This window comes from Marmota marmota, unplaced genomic scaffold (genome assembly GCF_001458135.2).
Source record: "Marmota marmota marmota unplaced genomic scaffold, marMar, whole genome shotgun sequence".
In the NCBI taxonomy this organism is placed as follows: domain Eukaryota; kingdom Metazoa; phylum Chordata; class Mammalia; order Rodentia; family Sciuridae; genus Marmota; species Marmota marmota.
The window spans coordinates 15,878,407-15,897,689 of NW_026000240.1; the positions used below are offsets into that span (position 1 = coordinate 15,878,407).

Below are 19,283 nucleotides of genomic sequence, written 5' to 3' on the forward strand. Positions count from 1 at the left end.
AAAAAAAAAAAAAAAAAAAGAAAAGAAAAGAAAGAAAGAAAGAAAAAGAAAAAAAATTAAAAGTAAAAAAAAAAAAATCAATGTCCTATACTTTCTGCTTCAGTGAGGCGTGGAAAGGGTTGGGGGTGGCAGTCAGGAACTTAACTCCCATGAATTTCAGTTCTCTCATTTACGGAACAGGGAATTTATTGCCTAATTCCCAGGGTCATTGCAAGGTTGAATCTGATAAAGTGTGGAAATCCCTTGAAACTTCTGGGCATTCATAGCTTCACTCACCCAACAAGCACTCATGGATGACCTGTGTGTCCTTGACACCCCAGGCACTTAGTTGGTGCTCCCCAACCTTTATACTAATGCTGGTGATGGATTCCCCGACCACAGTCCTTTCAACAAGTTTATGAGAGGCAGCAATTGACATTATCTATTTTTGCAGCAGAAGAGTTCAAAACATAGGAGATGAAGAAGGAAAAATAATTCTATAATTTCTTCTTCTACAGAATCTATCCTTCAAAAGCATTGCCTTTCCTAAATCCCCCTCCCACTGGCTATCTTTCCAAGTAAAGGCTTCTGGGAGTCCCCAGAAGTGCTCTCCCAAGAGGTGTCCCTAGGGGGCGAGGGTGAGCTGAGCTCTGGAAGAAGTGCTGAGGATGGCCACACACTGCTTCCAGACGCACCCAGACCTTCCTACAGAATGGGTCAACTACCCCACCCTGCCTGGGAGGGCCCAGAGGGGCCTTATCTGCCTGTTATGGTTTAAGGATGCTGAAATGCCACCTGCTTCCACGTATCTGCATTGTAATCTACTTCCCATCCCACTATTAAAGGCACTCCTTTGTGTCAAGGCCAAGGTCTCCCAAAGGTCCTGATTAAAGCACATACTTCAACACAACAGGTTGATAAAATTAACTAGCTGTCCTTTTGGGCCTTAAGACAGCAAAATTTTTAAAGGAGTAGAGGGCAGGAGGCACTGACCAGCCAGGAGCCACCAGGACCCTGTCCTGGGAGGAGGAGACTGTGTCCTGAACACAGACCCAGGGCAGGACTTTCAAGCCCTCTTGGAAAGTCACCATCTCTCACTTTTCCTGATCCTCCTTTAGTATGTTCTGTTGAATGTATGCAGACCCCTGGGGTCAGTGCCTTTCTCCTCACAGAACCCCTGGGTCCTTTTCTCAGATTCAACATGAAGTATGAATTAGGTAATGTGGAGATTCTCCAGCCCAGGGTCCAACTTCATCTCCACAGCCACCACATCCTGCTTCTCCTATCTCCCAACTCCTACTCCTGATTTTACTACCTAAAGAAGAAAATGGTACCGTTGACATCTGTGGAAACTTCCAGAAAGACCTGGCAGGCTTCTTTTTGGGGGGAGGGAGGTGCTAGGGATTGAACCCAGGGTCTTGTGCTTGCAAGGCAAGCACCTGGCAGAGCTTCTTAAACAAAGCTCCACAGAACACAGGGTCTGCTAAGCACTTGGAGGGGAACATCCTGAGCACTTTCTCACCTTTGGCATTATAGTCCTGATTAGGCTGTGCCTTTTTTTCTGACAAAATATCTGCAAATGTCTTTGCTTGGTGCTCTGGAGCATGTGAACTCCAAAACAGGGGCCTGAGCTGTGGCCCAGGACTGGGGCAGGGACCCTAATACAGCAGCCAGGATGGGCCTATGAAGCACAGCCCTCTGGCCTGGTCATTGTTGGGCCTTAGCGTGGACCTAGCTTGCCTTGTTAATTTTTTCTTTTTTGAAAACAAAGGTAAGCCATCTATCTCTCTATTTTTTTTTTAAGTTGGTAGTTAATTAAAATACAAACAAAAAATCAAGAGGCCCCTGTGCCGGCTCTCAAGCAAGTGGGGAGCTGGGTCCCGGGTGACAGTGTGGGGCTTGCTTTATGTCTGGCACAGCTGGTCCTTTGGGGCGTTGCCTGGTCCCTGGGGGGTGGCATCCTCAACTTGACTAAGGGGGAGCACCCGGGAGGGCTAGGGAGTCCCAACAGAGAGTGTCTATTGGCCAGACCAAATAATTCAGACCCTATCAACTCAGCTGTGCTTGTAAAAACAAACTTTTCTGCCTTCCTCTTGGACGTTACATAAATCTAATTAAAACACCCAAGTTTCATGTAATATTTGAACACCATTTCACCTCTTGCTGTGGTTATACCTTTGTTTTATACTGATGAGTCTTTAGCCTTCTGCCCAGGAATGAAATGTCAGATTTCTAAGTCATGATTATTCTTTCTCTTCATTCAAATTTGTTAATTACTATTTTTTTTTCTATTTTGCATCTCTAACTTATTCTCCGAAAGTTCACAAGGTGTAATGGCATTATATTTCAAGGGGAAAGTGAGTTATATGTTGCTTCCTTTCCTTTATAATTACACATAAATATCTTTATTATATATGACATTTATTATATAATTTATGTGTGTGTGTGTGTGATGCTGGGGATTGAACTCAGTTGCTTTACCACTGAGCTACATCCCCAGCCTTTTTATTTTTTTAGTTTGAGACAAGGTCTAGGTTGCCAAGGCTGGCCTAAGAACTTGCTATCCTCCTGCCTTAGTCTCCTAAATTTCCTAAATTGCTAGGATTAAGGGAATGTGCCACCAAGCCCAGCTATATCACATAATTATGTCAAAGAATTTGTGGCTATTTTTACCTTCTTTATAAGCAATGATTTAAATTGATAAAGTAACAATTATCTGTGCTTATTTGGGACTTACAACACAGAGCAGGTGGAAACATCCTCTTTAAATGAACTGTGACCTTGTGCTAAAAACTCTGTACACACTGCCCCAGCCTCAGCCCTTCCTGGGTGCTCAATAAATACTATTTATTAAAGGGACAAGCAAATCATGATGAGAAAGAAATGTTAAAATGACTGTTTCAGGACAGACAGATACACCTTTAAGAAGGTAGAGTATGAACAGTTCACTATTGGGGTGCCCGGAGCCTCTTAGATAGAACCCCGAGCCCCCACCCCATCCTCCAGGCACAGCTCTGGCCTCATTCACTGTGCCAGGCAGCTCCAGCCCCACCTGATATGTGTTTCCCACATTCATGTACCTGAAGGCTTAATATTTTTCTTTAAACCAACTTCTATATTATTCACTTATGCCACTGTCACAAAAGAACAGCCAAATCACTAGCAAGCACAAACACAGCATCAATAGATTTTAGCTCAATGCTGCTACTTGGAGCCTGAGGCTCCTTCTTCCTTTGCTCAAAGGGCAGACTGTGAAGGGTTAAGAAGAGCAAAGATTTATTTCCATCAAAATGAGATTTTCTTTTCCTTTATAGAACCGAAAGGATGAAGGAGACGTGCAAAGGGAGTAAGTAACATCCTCTGGGGTTTGGAACACATCTGACCCCAGGCTTGAGGAATTCTGATCTAGTCCAGCTTCCCCATTTTACAGATAAGCAAAGGGGGTCAGGGCAGTACGGGGCCTTGGCCAGCTGCAGGGAGGGGCCGGACCCCACAGACCTGCATTCTTTCTCTTCCTCCCTGGAATGTGCATCTCTGATCTCTCTAGCTCACTTACTAAAAGATGGATGGTCACAGGAAACAAGAGAACAAGCAGAAGTCCTGAGGCAGGATCTGGGTGGAAGTGGGGCGGGGTAAGCCCAGCTGTGGCAAAGATGGGGAACGCAGGGGGCTCGTGGGGAGGGGAAGTTACCTTGCCATCTTTTACCCTGTCCCACATCCCCTTTACGGATGAAGTCAGCAGGGCCAGAGAAGGGAAGTGCATTGCCTGAGGTTTCAGTGACAGAGGGAGAGCTACACCCTCAGCCTTCCAGCCTGCCTTGGTACATGGCGGCACTGTCCTGGCTCTAATTTCCCTGCTGGGTGGGGAACCCAGAACAGTGTCCATGCCTCTCAGTGTGCGGCCAGTGGGAGGAATCACAGCTCTAGCCCTGCACCAGCTGCCCTCAGAGTCATGGCTGGGCACTGCCTACCACAGGGAGTTGCGCCCCGGGAGCAGTTCTGGAAACTCACTGCGAAGCGCTTCCCGCAGCCCGCGTTGCCGCAGCAGCCGCAGCAGTCATTGTTCTTGAGGCCCAGGAACACCAGCGCAGGGAAGATCATCTGTAGCAAGACAAGCAGCTCAGAGGCATCCGGGGTTCAAGGGAGCACCCTGCCTACCTGAGGAACGGAGCCCCATCTGCAATGTGGGACCTGGAGGCTCGGGGGGGTGGGTGCCAAGAAGGGACAGAGTGGCTGTGGGGCAGGTGGTGTGTTGCTGGGGTCCCAGGTGCCCTGAATGATCTCAGTTTCTCCGAGGTGGCACACCCACTCTGGCACTCCGAGTTTTGATTCAGAAGCAGGACTAGGACAAGCTTAAGACACTTACCCTCGACTATCATAAAAAGTGAGCCACCCCAGCCCAATTTACTGGAAACAAAGGGTAAAGCCATCCCTGCAGACATCTGTGTCCCTTGGTGGTTTGAAGTCAATCCACTTGTTAGAAAGCACTATTTGTGACTTAATTCTTTTCAACATCATTTAGTTAGAATAAAGAATTTACGTGGCCCTCAGTTTGATCCATGGAACTCAAATGTCCCACAGAATTGCCAGCCCAATCCCGGGGACAAATCACTTAGTAAAGGGACATGTCCTCGTCAGCCCATAAGACGAGGAGTGTACATTAAAGCACCACCTTTTTGTCCTGCGGTGCATGGGCTTCCGCTAGCTGCCACATAGCTTCCTGTTCCTAAGTACCCAACTGAAAAAGGATAGGAGCAGGGGTCTCCTTAAGGGGGATTTTAAAGTTTCCCTACTTACCAAGACCCCGCTTCCCAGTATTCCTCCAAAATACCAGATCTCCGCAGAAAGATTGTTGTTGTCCTCTATCACTTTTCCTCCGGGGAAGAAGAGCAGGACATTAGCCAGAAAGCCAAACAGAGCCAGGGGAATGAGGCTACCCCCCAAGCACTTGGCACAGCTCCCAGTACACATGCTGGGGAAGCACACTGAGGCTCAGAGATAAAGTCTGGTCGCTGCCCCCTCCACCAGCCTCTTCAAGGCTTTTGGACTGGGTGTCCCAGTGATTGTCCCCAATCCAATCAGTACTTTGGGACGGAGAACTCGATCTCTATGAACCACGGAGCTGCTTTGACGTCCCAACTCTAGCGGGCCCTCGATGACGATGGGCATTTATACATTCTCCCGGACCTGAAGTCCTTTTTTTTTTTCCTGCACCCCCATAAATGAGATTACGTTCAGCTCAATCGTTCAATGGTTTTGCCATGGAGACCAATAGCCTCTGTTAATAATCCACCAGACAGACAAGACACCCTGTGGCTGTGCTCAGAGAGAGGCTGGAGCAAGCAACATTTAGAAGCACTGCACCTTCAATCTGACCATGCCCCTGCCAAACAGGAAGATTCCACCAGCTCCCTGCAAATCACTCAAATAATCAAGTTACATCCTGGTTAAACTCATATCTCCCGGTACTTAATGTCTGCAGTGTGCATTTTGGTCTTTTCCACTGAGAGCCTGGAGAGCAGGGTTACCCCTAAAGAACTGCTGTTTTCCCCAGTATGGAAATCATATAATGGTCTAATTGGATATTGTTGAGCTCAGGCCTGGAGGATTTCTTAAAGGATAAAAATCAGAAGAACTGTTTTATTGCCTGATGGCTGTCTTTCGTAATGACTCGAGAAGTTAAGTTCTGTGTTCCTCCATTCACGATGTCATGGAATTAGCATAAAACGGTTTAACTACTTGCTCAGCTGCCTCTTCCACATAGGAATAAAAACCCAGGACCCCAGGTGAGCCTGGAGAGAGGGGGAGAGGCACCAGTGCTTCCACGGGGGCAGAGAGGACAGATCCGAAGGGCGGGCAGAGTGCATGGGGTGGGGGAGCGGCACGCCCACTGCACATTTTGCCAGCTTTCAGCAGTGTGATTCAGCTGCCAGCTTGCTTTGTGTCACTTAGGAAGTCTCTGCCACGCCCAGACCCAGCTCTCCATCGTGCGATGACACTCCCTGGTACCAGTGTGGCGTAGGAGCTGAAGGACAGCAGGGTGCAGCAGGCCATCTTGCTGGCTCTTCCCTGAGTGTTGAGAGGTCAGAATTAAGAATAACAGGTCGGCTTTCTAGGGAGCCAAAGCTCTGCCAGATAAAAAGCAAGTGACTTTCTCATCGTGGCAAGACCTGTCCTGTCATGGGAATGACCACTGGCTTCCAGGGAGCAGTGGACTGTGCCCTTCCAAGGCCCCAGGACCACTGCCCAGGCAAGCTGTGGGAAGGGATTCCAAGAGGCGGGACTGGAGGGACCCTGAGGCCCCCCTAGCCATTCTGTGAGGTGTGCTGCTTGCCCTTTGGAGACACTTGGAGCTCTCAGGGGCAGAGCAGGAAAGAGGAAGGAAAGCAGGGAGAGATCCTGGAGCAGACCCACATGGCAGCTCAGTGCCAGGGCCCCTCAAGGTCCCCAAGGAAGGCATCAGCAGTCCTCTGCCCATGAGGCCGCTCTGGCTCACAGAGGCTACTGTGAGTAAGGTCCTCCCAGCATAAGAGAAGGAGAAAGACTTTAAATCAAGACTCTGGGTCACCAAAACCCAGGCTGTGGTCTCTCTAACAGCATTTCCCCTTTGGAAACAATCAAGCAAATTCACTCTGTCAACAGGAACACTGTGGGAAATGAGTGATGCTTCCTTCGGAACCACAAAAATTGGGATTATTCCTTGTTTTGTTTTTTGGTACCAGGGATTGAACCCAGGGGCACTTAACCTCTGAGCTACATCCCCATCCCTTTTTTATAGTTCATTTAGACACAGTGTCTCACTAATTTGCTTAGGGTCTCGCTAAGTGGCTGAGGCTGGCTTTGAACTCGCAATCCTCCTACCTCAGCCTCCCCAGCTGCTGGGATTTCAGGTGTGTGCCATGGCATGATTTTACTTCTTATTACAAAATAATATGTGATTTTCTTTTGGGAGACAAATTTAGTATACAGATGAGCAGGAGGAAGGAAAGGAAAGCCAGCAGTGTTCCCACTACTAGCAAGGAAGGTCTCTTAGCACTTTGCTGGCAGCTATGTTCCAATACCCCAGCAGGTGCCCTGGCCTTGACCCAGGACCCACCAGCATTCCACAGGGAGCCTGGGGAACAAGTGGACCAAAGAAGACAAAGGTTCTAAGAATATAAACATTGTTTATATTCTTGCACATTGTTAAATGAGTGCTTGACNAAAGAATAGCTTCCTCTCTTTGTCTTTTTTTTTTTTTTTTTTTTTTAGACATTGAAGGGTCTTTATTTTGTTCATTTATTTACTTGGGTGCTGAGAAGCGAACCCAGTACCTCACACATGCTAGGCAAGTGTTCTACCACTGAGCCACAACCCCTGCTCCCTCTCTTTGTCTTTTATTCCCAGAATCTTGAGGAGCAGATAAGGGGGTCTTCCCACACTTGCATTCAGAGGTTACGAAGTTCAGGCCCCACCTTAGCCTGCCCAGATTATTGGAACAGATTGTTATACGTGATTTTCCAAGTATGAAAAAATGATAGAAAATATCAGTGAGTACTGAGTGTAACAAGAGCCATCTTAGGAAACTTTTGTAATGTACACATAGATATTTGGTATTAATGGACCATGTTTTCCTTTTCATAAGTTTCCAGTAAAAAAAAACAAAAGATTAAAAAAAAGGTAGTGTGGGTTAGTGACATTTATCAAAGGAGAGGTGGTGAGCTTTGAATATGCAAAACTGGTCTTCCATGCTTTTGCTTAAAGGCTTTAGGAGATTCCCACAGCCCTATGGTCCAAACTTAGCCTCCCTGACTTACCTTCCTGCCAAGTCAAGCCTCCCACCCTCCTGCTTCCTCCTCTGCCCCTTCACCTGCTTCCCCCTTGCCCTCCCCAGGACTCAGCTCAGCCGCTGCTTTTCCTAAGCAGCTTGCTTTATAAGAAAAGCATTTCACGGTTCAGATGTGTTTGGGAAATTCAGCAAAGCAAAGCCAAACAGACTCCTAAATGGCAGTACTTTCTAGGTTTTTAATTTGCAGATATACTTGTGATTATCCAAGGAGGGTTGGGAAATAGAGTGTCCAGTGTTTTCCCAACTTCCGTGCCTGTGGAGTTCTTCTGTTGTAGGGTAGTTTGCAGGACCAGGACTCCCAGCACCTTGTTTGGGAATCTTGGAGCTAGCTCATTTCCCAAGTGCTTGTGTTGGAGTCTGTGCTGGTAGAGAGAAGGTGAGTGGTCATGGGAGGTGATGGAACTATACCCAGTGTGAAGGTCGACGAGGTGTAAGGAGTGATTTGGACAGAATGAGATGAGCAGCACATCCCTTCCTAGGATGGGGAAATGGGAGCAGGGCTGGGAACCAACTTGGCCTTCACTGACCTAAAGGATGGGAATATCTGGCTTGGGAGAGGGCAGGAGCTATTCTTTCAGTGGAACAAGGAACTCCAGCTGGCATGTCTGGTTCCTCCATGCACAGGCCTTTCCAACATAAAAATTCCATAAAGAGCCACTGTCCTGGGAGAAGCCAAAGTACAAAAGGGTGAACTGGCCGGCAGAGGTGAGGGCCATACAGAGACTCACCGGCCCACCAACTTCTCTCTGTCAGAATCCAGAGCTGATATTCAGAGATAACAAGAGCCAACATCCACATAACCCTTGCTGTATGTTGGGCACTAGTCTGATGGCCATGCTCCGTGCTATGAAATCATCAATCCTCAGAACAAGTGAGGAAGGCAGGTACTATAATTATTGCTCGTATTTTAGAGATAACGAAACCAAAACAACTGCTAAGTGCTGTTCTGGGTATTGGTTAATGCATAGAACTTTCTAACCATGGTATCACAACTTATGGTTCTGTGGGTCAGGAACATGGCTGAGATCCCCAGGGTGGTTCTTCTGCCCCAGATGACACTGACTGGGGTTATTTGCGTTGGTTCAGCCAGTGGGGCCCTTGTCTGTGAGCCCAGATGGTTTCATTCACGTGTCAGAAATTAATGGGAACAGCCATAGAACTGGGCTCAGCTGGACCCTCTTATCTCTGTTTAGGGTCTTCATGTGGCGCTTTCAGCATTATGGTCAGATTTTACATGGTGGCTCAAGGCTGTAAGAGGCTAAGAAATGGAAACTGCCATTTTCTAGGGCAAGGGCTAGAAACCAGGCCTGGGTCATTTTTATTATATTCTATTGGTCATGATAGTCACAGAGTCACCTCAGAGGAAAGGAGAGGAATAGACCTCACCTCTCATGAGAAGAGTATCAGAGAATTTGAGGCCATCTTTAATTTACCAGAGGGGTAATGGTGGATTTGAACCTAAGGAGTCTGTCTCCAGGGATCATGCTAACCACTACAGTATAAGGCTTTCAAACACCAAAACCTGTACTCACCATTCGATCAACACAAACAGAGCAGTCTACATTCATTTTGGTTCAACTCAAAGGCATTCTTCAGCTACAGATTTAATTATCTGGGTGCTTCCCTCCATTTTGAGTCAGTGGCCACAGTCTGAGCTAGGATTTGGACATAAGGATCAAGGAGGACCATCTAAAAATCAGTATCTCCAGTTGGCTTCAAAATGTGAACACACAGATGCAGGTCCAGTCCTGCCTCGTGACTCAGAGAGGTGCTGTCCGTGCTGTGGCTTTCCCTAACACAGGTCAGTACAAGAGGCATAACTGTGACCTCTCAGAGAGGCATGAACACTGGCTGATAGATCTGACCCCATGAACCTGTCTACAGATCGATTTGTTCTTAGCATGCGCCCACGTTGCCTTGGTTACAGGTGAAAAGTTAACCCTCACTCTGACCACTCTCCATGAAGCCAAGCATCATGGAGAACTCATCAAGTTTCCCTTTCTTCGTTTCAAAGTTAAATACACACAAGAGTTCTAAAGGACACTGAATTTAGAAATTCATATGGGTTTAAAGTACAGAGAAATTTTCCCCAGCCCTCTGCACAGGCCCTCTGCCCACTCCCTCATTGCTTCCCCTCCCCCACTCCACTCCCTCCCCAGTTTACACTGAATTTTTTTATTTCCTGAAACCTGACTTAGTGTGATTATGTATTATTCTTTTGTCTGTGCCTTTGCTTGGGTGTTTCCCCAACTGTTTATTATTATTATTATTATTATTATTATTATTACTATTACTATTTTCCCAATCATTTTACTTTTAAAATACTCAGAAAAATATCAAAAACAATAATAAAATAAAAGGTCTATTGGGAGAACTAACTGAATTATGGTCTTGAGCAGTCCTGTGACGGAGGTGATACCTTTCCCGAGAACTTTCTGTGTGAAGGTGCTGATTAAAGAATGCCCCGTTGCTATGGTAATACCCTGTTCAATAGGAGGTTCTGTGCCAGCCATAGAGCTATCAGTCCTTGACCTTGAGGTTCAGACTCCAGCTGCCCAGGGGGTAGAAAGTTATGAGTGCAAGCTGATAATCATAATTGGGCTGCTCAGACCTATGACCTTGGTTCTGCTTGTTTGAAGAAACTTTCTCACATAATCCGCCATCTTGGAATTCTTGCCTTCTTGGAAACACCTTTCCTTGGCCCTGCTCCTGCTCTCAATTACCACCCCACATCTTGGTTTCCTTCTGTGACCAACCCCCTCTCTGCAGTTTCTGGCCCACTCTGATTTGCTAACTTCTTGCCATCTGGCTCCTGGCCTGGTTTCACTATGAAAACCTCACCAGTGCCATTATGCATTCAGTGGCCATTCTTGAGGTTCCATTCCTCTTTGACCTCTTTGAACTGTTTCATGGTTTCTGAGACCTATCTCTGGGCAGCTGGAATTACCATGGGCTCTCCATGGGAGGACTTTGGACATCAACATTCTGAAGCTTGCTCTGGCACTTTTGGGGCTATATTTGTTTTTCAAACTTATTTCTGATCAAAATCTTTAATCTTAACTCTGACCTAGAAGTGGAAACAGGACACTCCTTCAAGATGGTGACTATCTCTCTGGAGAGGTAAAGTTCTTAACTGCTCCTAGGATAGTGCATTCCTTTAATCAAGGCACCATAAATACTATCTGATAGCAGTGATGATGAAGATGGTGACTGTCAATTGCATACCACTGTACAGCTGGACTGCAGAAAACACAAGATACCATTTATCTGACCCTGAACCCTTAGTTTTGATTGCTTTTTGGATTAACCTTGCATCTAATTACCTAAGCTTCTGAGGCTGGAATTTCCATGGTCTTGTGATTCTAATGTCATTTTGAATGTATTTTAAAATTCAAGTTAACACAAAAATAACTAATCAGTGGTAGAGTGCTTACCTAGCATGTATGAGGTCTGGCGTTCCCCAGCACTGGGAAAAAAAAATTCAGTTGATCAGGAATCTTAAAATCAAAATGTTCAGGTTTCCACATTGTCTTCCTCACCTAGGATGCTTCCCTACCTCAAGTTCAACCTGTATTCTATAGATCAGTTACATATTGACGTGTAATTGTGACTTAGAGTGTAGCAAAAATGATTCAAGAAGAAAAATCACATGACAGTGTCTATGTACCTTTGTTTAGGCTAGGCTTAGTTACTCTGCTTTTAGCATCTGTACTTGGTTGAAGTGCTTATGTAGGAATGTCAGTACAGGCTGCTCAGAGCCCAGGCACAAAATATCAAAATTATTTTTATGAAGATCAGTGGTTATATTAAAACTTTTGCCGTTATACCTCAGAAAACCACTCACTCACAATTGAATCAAGAGCCATTTAGGTGTGCAGATGTAAGTGGCAGAATGAGGTTTGTGGGGGTACAGAAGGAAAGCTGATGAGGAAAGATTCTTCTTCTTGATTCAAGCACAGTGGTCCTTATCATCAGAAAAAAAAAATGAAGATCTGAAAAAGACATACTATGGAACACATTCTGGTAAAAAAAAAACCAAAAAAAAAAAAACAATTGTGTTTTAGACCGAAGAGGTGCATGGAAACTTCGGCTAAAGTCCTCCTACCAGGTGACAAGCGCCAAGTGGGCATGATCTGATAGTCACCAAGGCCTTCCTCTGCCCACCAGGGCACGTCTAACATTCACTTACTGTCCATTAGGCTCCTGGTGGCCTTCAAGAGCTGCTGCGAGCCCCATGGTGCATCCACCAGCTTTGGAGCAAGTGAAGAGGAGAAATAAAAAGGTCCATGGAGCCCCTGGCTGAGGGATTCATCCTCTGAAGTTTCAGCTCTGTTTTTGTAGAGACTCCTGGCCATGATGGCAAATGAAGCTATCTTCTGGAGGCCCATGACACGTGTGTGCCTTTGAGGCCAGCCTGACTTTAGTTCTTTGAGAGATCTTGCTAGGGGAGAATGGGAAGTGTTCCTGAGTCTAAGTGTTGGCTCTACCAATGAATAACTGTGGTCCTTTAGAAAGTGGGTGGCCTACGGAGCCTCAGTCACTTCATCCCAGATGTAGAATAGTGAGCCAGCCAGGGTTGGCCAAGCATGCAACAGTCAAGTGCCTTGGTTACATATGTTAGGATCCACAAAACTGTATTTACTTTACAGGATGCAATGCAGGCGTTTGGCATCCTACCAGACCAAACACAGATTTCCCTTCAAATGAATGGATTTTGTCAGACGTTTGGAATAGTTTAGACAAAAACACAGTGTGACCTACTGAGACCCCTGAGCCCCAGCCAGAGCCACCACAAGCCAGAGTATGATATGACCATCTTTTAGTCTTCACTGTTCATGTCTCTCAACCCTGTCGGCAAGGTGATCTAGCCAGCTAGAGGTTGTTGTAGCCATTTTTCTAATAGATGAAGAAAATGAGGCCCCAGAAGTAAAGAGAGCTCAAGAGTTCACATGGCCAGCAAGTGACAGGCCCAGAGTGAGCATGACATCCTCCTACTCCTGGGCTGGGAAGGGCAGAGTGTCCACAGGAGAAAGCCTTCTAGCATGTGACCCCAGCCACTGCTCTCAACTCCTGTGCACAAGTCTCCTGCACCCTCACCACCTTCTTTCCCTTCCCTCCCTGGTCAGGGAAAGGCAAATTGAAGAAGTACCTGTGAGGGACTTGATTCGTATGCACATTAAATGGAAAACATCAGGATCAAAGATTCTGTTTTTTTTCTTCTACATCAGCTAGCAAGTGCTGTGTGAAAAACATGTCAAACATGACCCTCACCTTCTCGGAGCTAAGACTCTGGGGAAATGGCAGACTGTGGCTGACTTGCTGGACCTGAACTTGGCAGCCCACACATTAGCTCATTACCTCCACACCACTCATCTGGATTGTGTCAATCAGAGCAGCCAATTTGGCTTACAGAGACTGCCTTTAAATGCCAAGAATACACTGAGAAAAATTATGTCTTCACTTTTTACTTTTTCTTTACTATTAGATCATCATGCCTCTTAAAATCACTTCTGTGTTCTAAAACTGTTGCCTGTGCAGTCGCACCATACATTGCAGGTGGGACTGCAAATTGGTGCAACCACTCTGGAAAGCAAAATCAAGATCCCTCTGAAAACTTGGAATGGAGCCACCATTTGACCCAGCTATCCCATTCCTTGGTTTATACCCAAAGGACTTAAAATCAGCATACTACAGGGATGCAGCCACATCAATGTTTATAACAGTTCAATTCACAACAGCCAAACTATGGAACTAACCTAGATGTACTTCAGCAGGTGAATGGATAAAGAAAATGTAGTAAATACACACAACGGAATATTACTCAGCCTTAAAGAACAATAAAATTATGGCATTTGCCTGTAAATGGATGGAACTGGACACTATCATGCCAACTGAAAAGGCAGAATGTTCTCTCTGATATGTGGATGCTAACCCACAGCAAGGGAAAAGACTAGAAGTTCCTTGGACTAGACAGAGAATGAAGGGAAGGGAGGGGGATTGAACATAGAAAAGACAGAAGAATGGATTCCACATAACTTTCCTATCCTTATATATGAACACACAACCAGTGTACCTCCACGTCACATATAACCAAAATAATGGGAACAAAAGTTATACTTATTTTATGTATGTATATATAATATGTCAAAATACACTCTACTATCATGTATATCTAGAAAGAACAACAAAAACAAAAAACTCTATCTCTAGATCTTTATCAGCAAAGGTGACATTGAAATCCACCAGATTAAAGCACTAGCCTTTTTAAAATTTTTTATTTTCTTCCTTCCTTCCTCCATTCCTTTCTTAAAAAAAAAAAAAGAAAAAAAAAGGCAGATGGCAGGATCTGATGCCTAGGGTTTTGCTTCAGAATCACCATTGGTGTGGATGGGTGCAGGTACACAGTGCTAGTGGCCAAAGAAGCCTGTGATGGCTGCGATGAAGAAGATACATATCATAGGTATGTATATGTATATATATTGTAAAATGATCATTTAATGTGTATAAAATTATAAAAATGACCATGTGCCGGAGTACGGCTGCAGCAAAATAACCGGGGGGTGACGAATAACTTGTGTACGTTGATACAGCAGGAGTAGGAGCCGTTTATTGCAGGACAGGAGCAGTATTTATACATTCCACACAGCTTATCTAATTAGCATAAACTAGATACATCAGTCAACCAACCAGGAATCTCTACACTTAATGGCTCGCTTTTGTTACTTCTCAAACCACTCCCTCTGGCATTTTGCCAGGCACCATCCAGACTTGTTTACGAACTCTAACATTCCCCTGGCTAAATGCCAGGTGTTATTTTGACTTGTTTACAGACTCTAACAACCATGTAATGTATATAAGATATATTCTGTGCTAAAGAAGATACATATTATATATAAGTAATGGATAGAACTACTTTATGCTCTGGAATCAGACACTGACCGAGCTGGAACATCAGCTGGGCAAACTGGTTATGTTCTAGAGGAGGTGAGGAGCCTGGGGAGATGGGGCCCAAGGCCTTGGATTCCAGCCTTCTGAATTCATGCCTGTTTCCCCAGGGTCACATGAGACTCTATTCCTTAATCTCTCCCAGCTCATATATCAAAATTTTACAATCACCCAAAGTTTGAGAACTATTTTTAAACCACAGAGTTCTCTTAGACCTCCATAGAAATGCAGATCAAGGGGAAAATGCCTGATTTATTTAGGTCATCATGGAAAAAAACGTATTCACATTTGAAACATGGTAAACAAAAAGTGCAAAATGTGAAACAGCTGCATGTGCTCCATATGCCATGGACATAATTAATATGTTTTAAAAATGTAATTACTTGTACCTTTCTCTGATCAAATCTCTCTGTCCCTCCCCCTCCCCCCCACACACACACATACACACCGTCCTCCACATGCATTTGAGAAGTCTCTCTTGACTCTGAAAGCAAACGACACACAGTTTTCTTTCTCCCGGCACTGCCTTCCTTCTTCATAATCTTTTTATTTGCTGGTGATTCCCTTGTCCTCCTTATTTATTCATTCAACAGATATTTTGTTGAGTGCCAGTTCTGTGGCCGGCAGTGCTGGGTATGCAGGCTTGGTCTGTTCATGCCTTCGTGGGGCTGAATTGGAGAACGCAGACAGAGGCAAAGAAAATCAACTAAAATGGAGATAAAAAACCAATAGTGGAACCGGAGGGGACAGGAAGATAGAGAACAATGAAGGAGGCGTTGCTGAGGGCAGCACTGGCATTGCCAGTGCTCAGGGATGGTCACCATGAACCTGAGGGTGAGAGGGGAGCCTCGCTCTCTCAGGGCAGGGGAGACATCAAGGCAAAGGCCCTCAGGTGGGAAAGCCTCACCCCAGAGGCGGTGGGGCAAGGGGGAAGGCAGAGCTGGCAGGTTGCTGAGAAGGCCAAGGGCCTGGTGCTGGAACACACAGGAAGGTCAGAAACCTTCTGTTTATGTTCACGTTCAGTGGGAGGCTCATAGGAGCAGAATCGGGTAATATTTAGCTTTGGTGTCAGGTTTATGTCAACCAGCATGTTTTCAAGGTTCATTCGTGTTGCACTGTAGGCCAGAATGTCCTTCCTTTTAAAGGGGCCTACACTCCAGAACAACTAAGTTCAAGAAGGTGGAAGGGCTGTCCTTGGGTGAGCAACAACAGACAGGCGAAGGCACTGGCTCAAAGCCTCCTTCTGTGAAGGCTATGCTCACTCTGGCAGGGCTGGGCAGCCCAACACAGCTCCACTTTTGTCCAGGGTCCCCTCAGGTCAGGTCCTCCCAGCATGACTCCCACTCGCCTCCACTCTGGCAATGCGCCCTCTATTTCAATATCCATCGCCACCCCCACCCTCCCACTTCCCATAGGTCCACCCTACAGCTCTCTGCCTGGGCTGGCTTACTCTGTTCTGTTTTGGTCTCTAATCTGCTCTGGGTGATCAGCTTCTTGACTTCTCTGGCCCTGGATATTCAAAGTCAAGTTTAAGTCTTCTTTTGATGGTAAATTTGAAAACTCCACTTAGGATCTCTTTAACTTCCTGTGGATAAATCTGGTTCCTTTTTACTAATGCGGAGAATGATGAGGGTGGGGATGGGACTTGATGGCCTGCCTGCCACAGGCGCTCTTTGCTGGGCATGCCTTGATACAGAAGGAGAGGTCATTCTTTGTGTCATTGTTTCTGTGTTGACAACTCAGGGCTGGATGTAGTCTAAATCAGTTATGAGCATCCTGAGATACTTCCCAACATAGGTTACCTCTATATGAGGGTGACAAAGAGGGAGGGCCAGCACTCAGAAAATTTTGGGGGTAAATCACTATGAGTGAGGATAAATATGTTGAGTTTGGTAAGGGTGTGTGTGTGTCAGGGAATTTCCAACTGTGCACAATGTATTTCAACATTACTTATTTTTTGGAGACAGACACTGAAATTCAAATGGATAAACTCAAATGATGTCTAGAACTTGCTTCAAAATATCCAGGGAAGAGGGAACATAGTAGGGGTGGAGGAAATAGGACTGACCATGAACTGATAATAACCAAAGCAGGGTGATGGGTATATCAGAGTTTATTTTATTATTATTTTTATCTCCATAATGAAAAATGCTAATCAAAAGATTCTTGGAGTCCAAAGGCTCATCAATGTTCCCACTTTGGGACCACCAAAATAAAATAAGCCTACATCTAAACATCCCGGGAAGCGGGAGGTTGGAATCTAGTAGAAGATTCCAGCGTTGTGTGTGTGTGAGGGGAGGCAGCACAGGCTGCACAAGGAAATGACCAAATGACCAAGGGGAACAAGGAGCACAGGGAGATTTTCAGCCGCATGCTCTCTCCGGCTGCACCATCCTTCTGAAGTGGTGGGGCCACCAGGTAGGAGGCAATTGCAAAAGAATTTGAGGTACAGGAGCATGGTAAGGGGGTCTGCAATGGTGAATGGAAGTTGCAATCCAAAAACATCCCCCTGCCGAGCCTGGCATGCCTGAACAGAAGGTTGTTGCTATGGAGGAGATTCTCAAAGAAAACTCCTTTCTGTGTACCGCTTGAGCCACGAATCAAATGATTTCCCTTTTCTCGAACTGAATATCAAGATTTCTAAGGTCTGATACTTGAAAATGAAACACCATGCTTGTGAAAATAATTTTTAAAAGTTCTTTCCATATTAATGGAGTTGATCGTCTGTCAGTATGAAGTGATTCTGGAGAGAAGGAACAATTCAATTCATTCAAAGAATGTTGTTGAGCACCCAGTGTAAGATTTATGTGCTGGAGATCACTGATACCTGGCTGAACAGAGATTAATTTAACAGGATGGGGTGGGTTGTCTTGCACTCCAAGCCAACCTGTGTGAAAGCACAGAGGCCAAGGGAAGACTGCTATTTGTGGAGGCTCTATTATGAGCCAGGGACCGTACTGTGCAACTAGGCATATGCTGTCTTGTTTCCTTTGCAAAACAACTATAGAAAAGAGGAAATGCAATAGCCCCATTTTATAGATAAGAAAACTAAGGTTATAAATTTGTTGAATAGCTGAGCCTAGTTGATGAGTCTATTTGATTTCAATGCCAGGTACCTTGCCTAAAATGTGCACACCCGTCTGAGGGAAATTCCTCACAAGTCTCCCATGAAAATCACTGAAAAGTTTCTACATTGGAGTGGCAGATTCTTAGCAACTGTCTCTTGGAGCCTGACCGAACTCTTTGACGTTTGCTTTTCTTTGTGTGAGTGTGGGAAGAAGTGAATTTGGAGGTGCAGAGGATATAAGAATTCACTCACACTCCCTCAGATAAAAGCCTGGTACTCCCTTGGATAAAAGCCTCCCTGTTATCCAGAGAAATGCTCCCTGGCATTCGGTATCACCCAGGTCAGAATACAGAAGGCTCCAACAGCTATCTGAAAGCCTAGAGCATGCACAGATCTGGGAGATTAAGAGGAACAGTTGTGAGGTATGGCTGGCCCAGAAATGACCTGCCACATTCTTCAGACCTCCAAACTTGCAGGAAGCTGTAGCCGCTCAGCACCTCTCCAACATTCCCAGGTAGTGGAGTCTCCACCCTGGGCTCAGAGGCTGCTCCTGGAGCAGTGAGCAGCAGACTTCCAGGGCTCACTGGGATCCATCTTCCCCCCAGCTTGATGCTAAGCACTCAGCTGTGCTACACAACACACAGCACACAGCGACTTAGACCTCTGCAACCGCTAAGTTGCCCCCTTAAGTCTCAGACTTGCCCAGTCCTCTAACCTCAGCCTCCTGTGTAGCTGGAATTACTGGCATGTGCCACCACCCCTGGCTTCTGAGCAATCTTTGATACAGAATGAGCTATATCATGGTAGTCTAGAGTTTGCAGAGTGGGTATGTGCTAAACATGCTTAAAACTTTCTCAGGACATCTCCTTCTTCCCTGTGTAGTTTTAATAAAAACACGTCAAAACTCTGTCCTATGTTAAGGAGCTAGGGAGTCTTCTCGGGAAGAGTCTCAAAAGGTAGGGCTTAGTGTTTGTTGACTCAAATAAGCTCATGTGGACTCCTGTGGATATGTGTTATTTATTTATTGATGTGTAATAAATTACTGCAGAACCTATGATTTTAAATAACAAATCTTTAAGACCTCGCCTTCTCTGTGGTCAGAAACTTGGGTGCCACTTATCTGACTCCTGCCTCACTGTCTCAGAGCAGTGCACAGAGCCTTGGCTGTGCTGCTTCCCCTGCGCTGGGGTAGTTGGCCAGACTCAGTTTCCTGCAGTCTTTTGAAGCCAAGGTCTCAGTTTTCCTCCTGGCTGTTGTTCAGAGGCATTTCTTGTCACGGGAGGGGGAGACCTTCCAGTAGCAGAGCTCCTGATGTACCCACCAGCTTCATCAAATCCAGCAAGCTAGAGAGGGAGAGAGCGCAAACAATGTGAAGATTGTAGCCTTGGAGTGACTTAATCTCAGAAGTCACAACTCATGCCTTTTGCCATGTTCTCTTGGTTAAGGTTCAGCTCACACTCAGGA

The 19,283-nt window shown here is 45.6% G+C and overlaps 1 protein-coding gene and 1 long non-coding RNA gene across 2 annotated transcripts in view; both read right to left on the reverse strand.

Annotated features, from left to right (window-relative positions):
- Tm4sf4 (transmembrane 4 L six family member 4) overlaps positions 1-5,277 on the reverse strand; it is a 21,320-nt gene extending 16,043 nt beyond the window's left edge. The window contains exons 1-2 of the mRNA XM_015486952.2: positions 4,777-5,277; positions 3,991-4,080 (exon numbers count right to left, since the gene is read on the reverse strand). Of these exons, the coding sequence (XP_015342438.1) occupies positions 3,991-4,080; positions 4,777-4,950 (264 nt within the window). The 5' untranslated portion in view covers positions 4,951-5,277. The remainder of the gene's footprint in view (positions 1-3,990; positions 4,081-4,776) is intronic.
- A 2,587-nt stretch (positions 5,278-7,864) lies between these two features.
- LOC125613640 lies at positions 7,865-15,757 on the reverse strand. Its single transcript, XR_007344203.1, has 3 exons — positions 15,201-15,757; positions 11,242-11,273; positions 7,865-8,169 (listed from the first exon to the last, which is right to left on the reverse strand). It is a non-coding gene; the product is annotated as an uncharacterized LOC125613640 (long non-coding RNA).
- Positions 15,758-19,283: the final 3,526 nt, after the last annotated feature.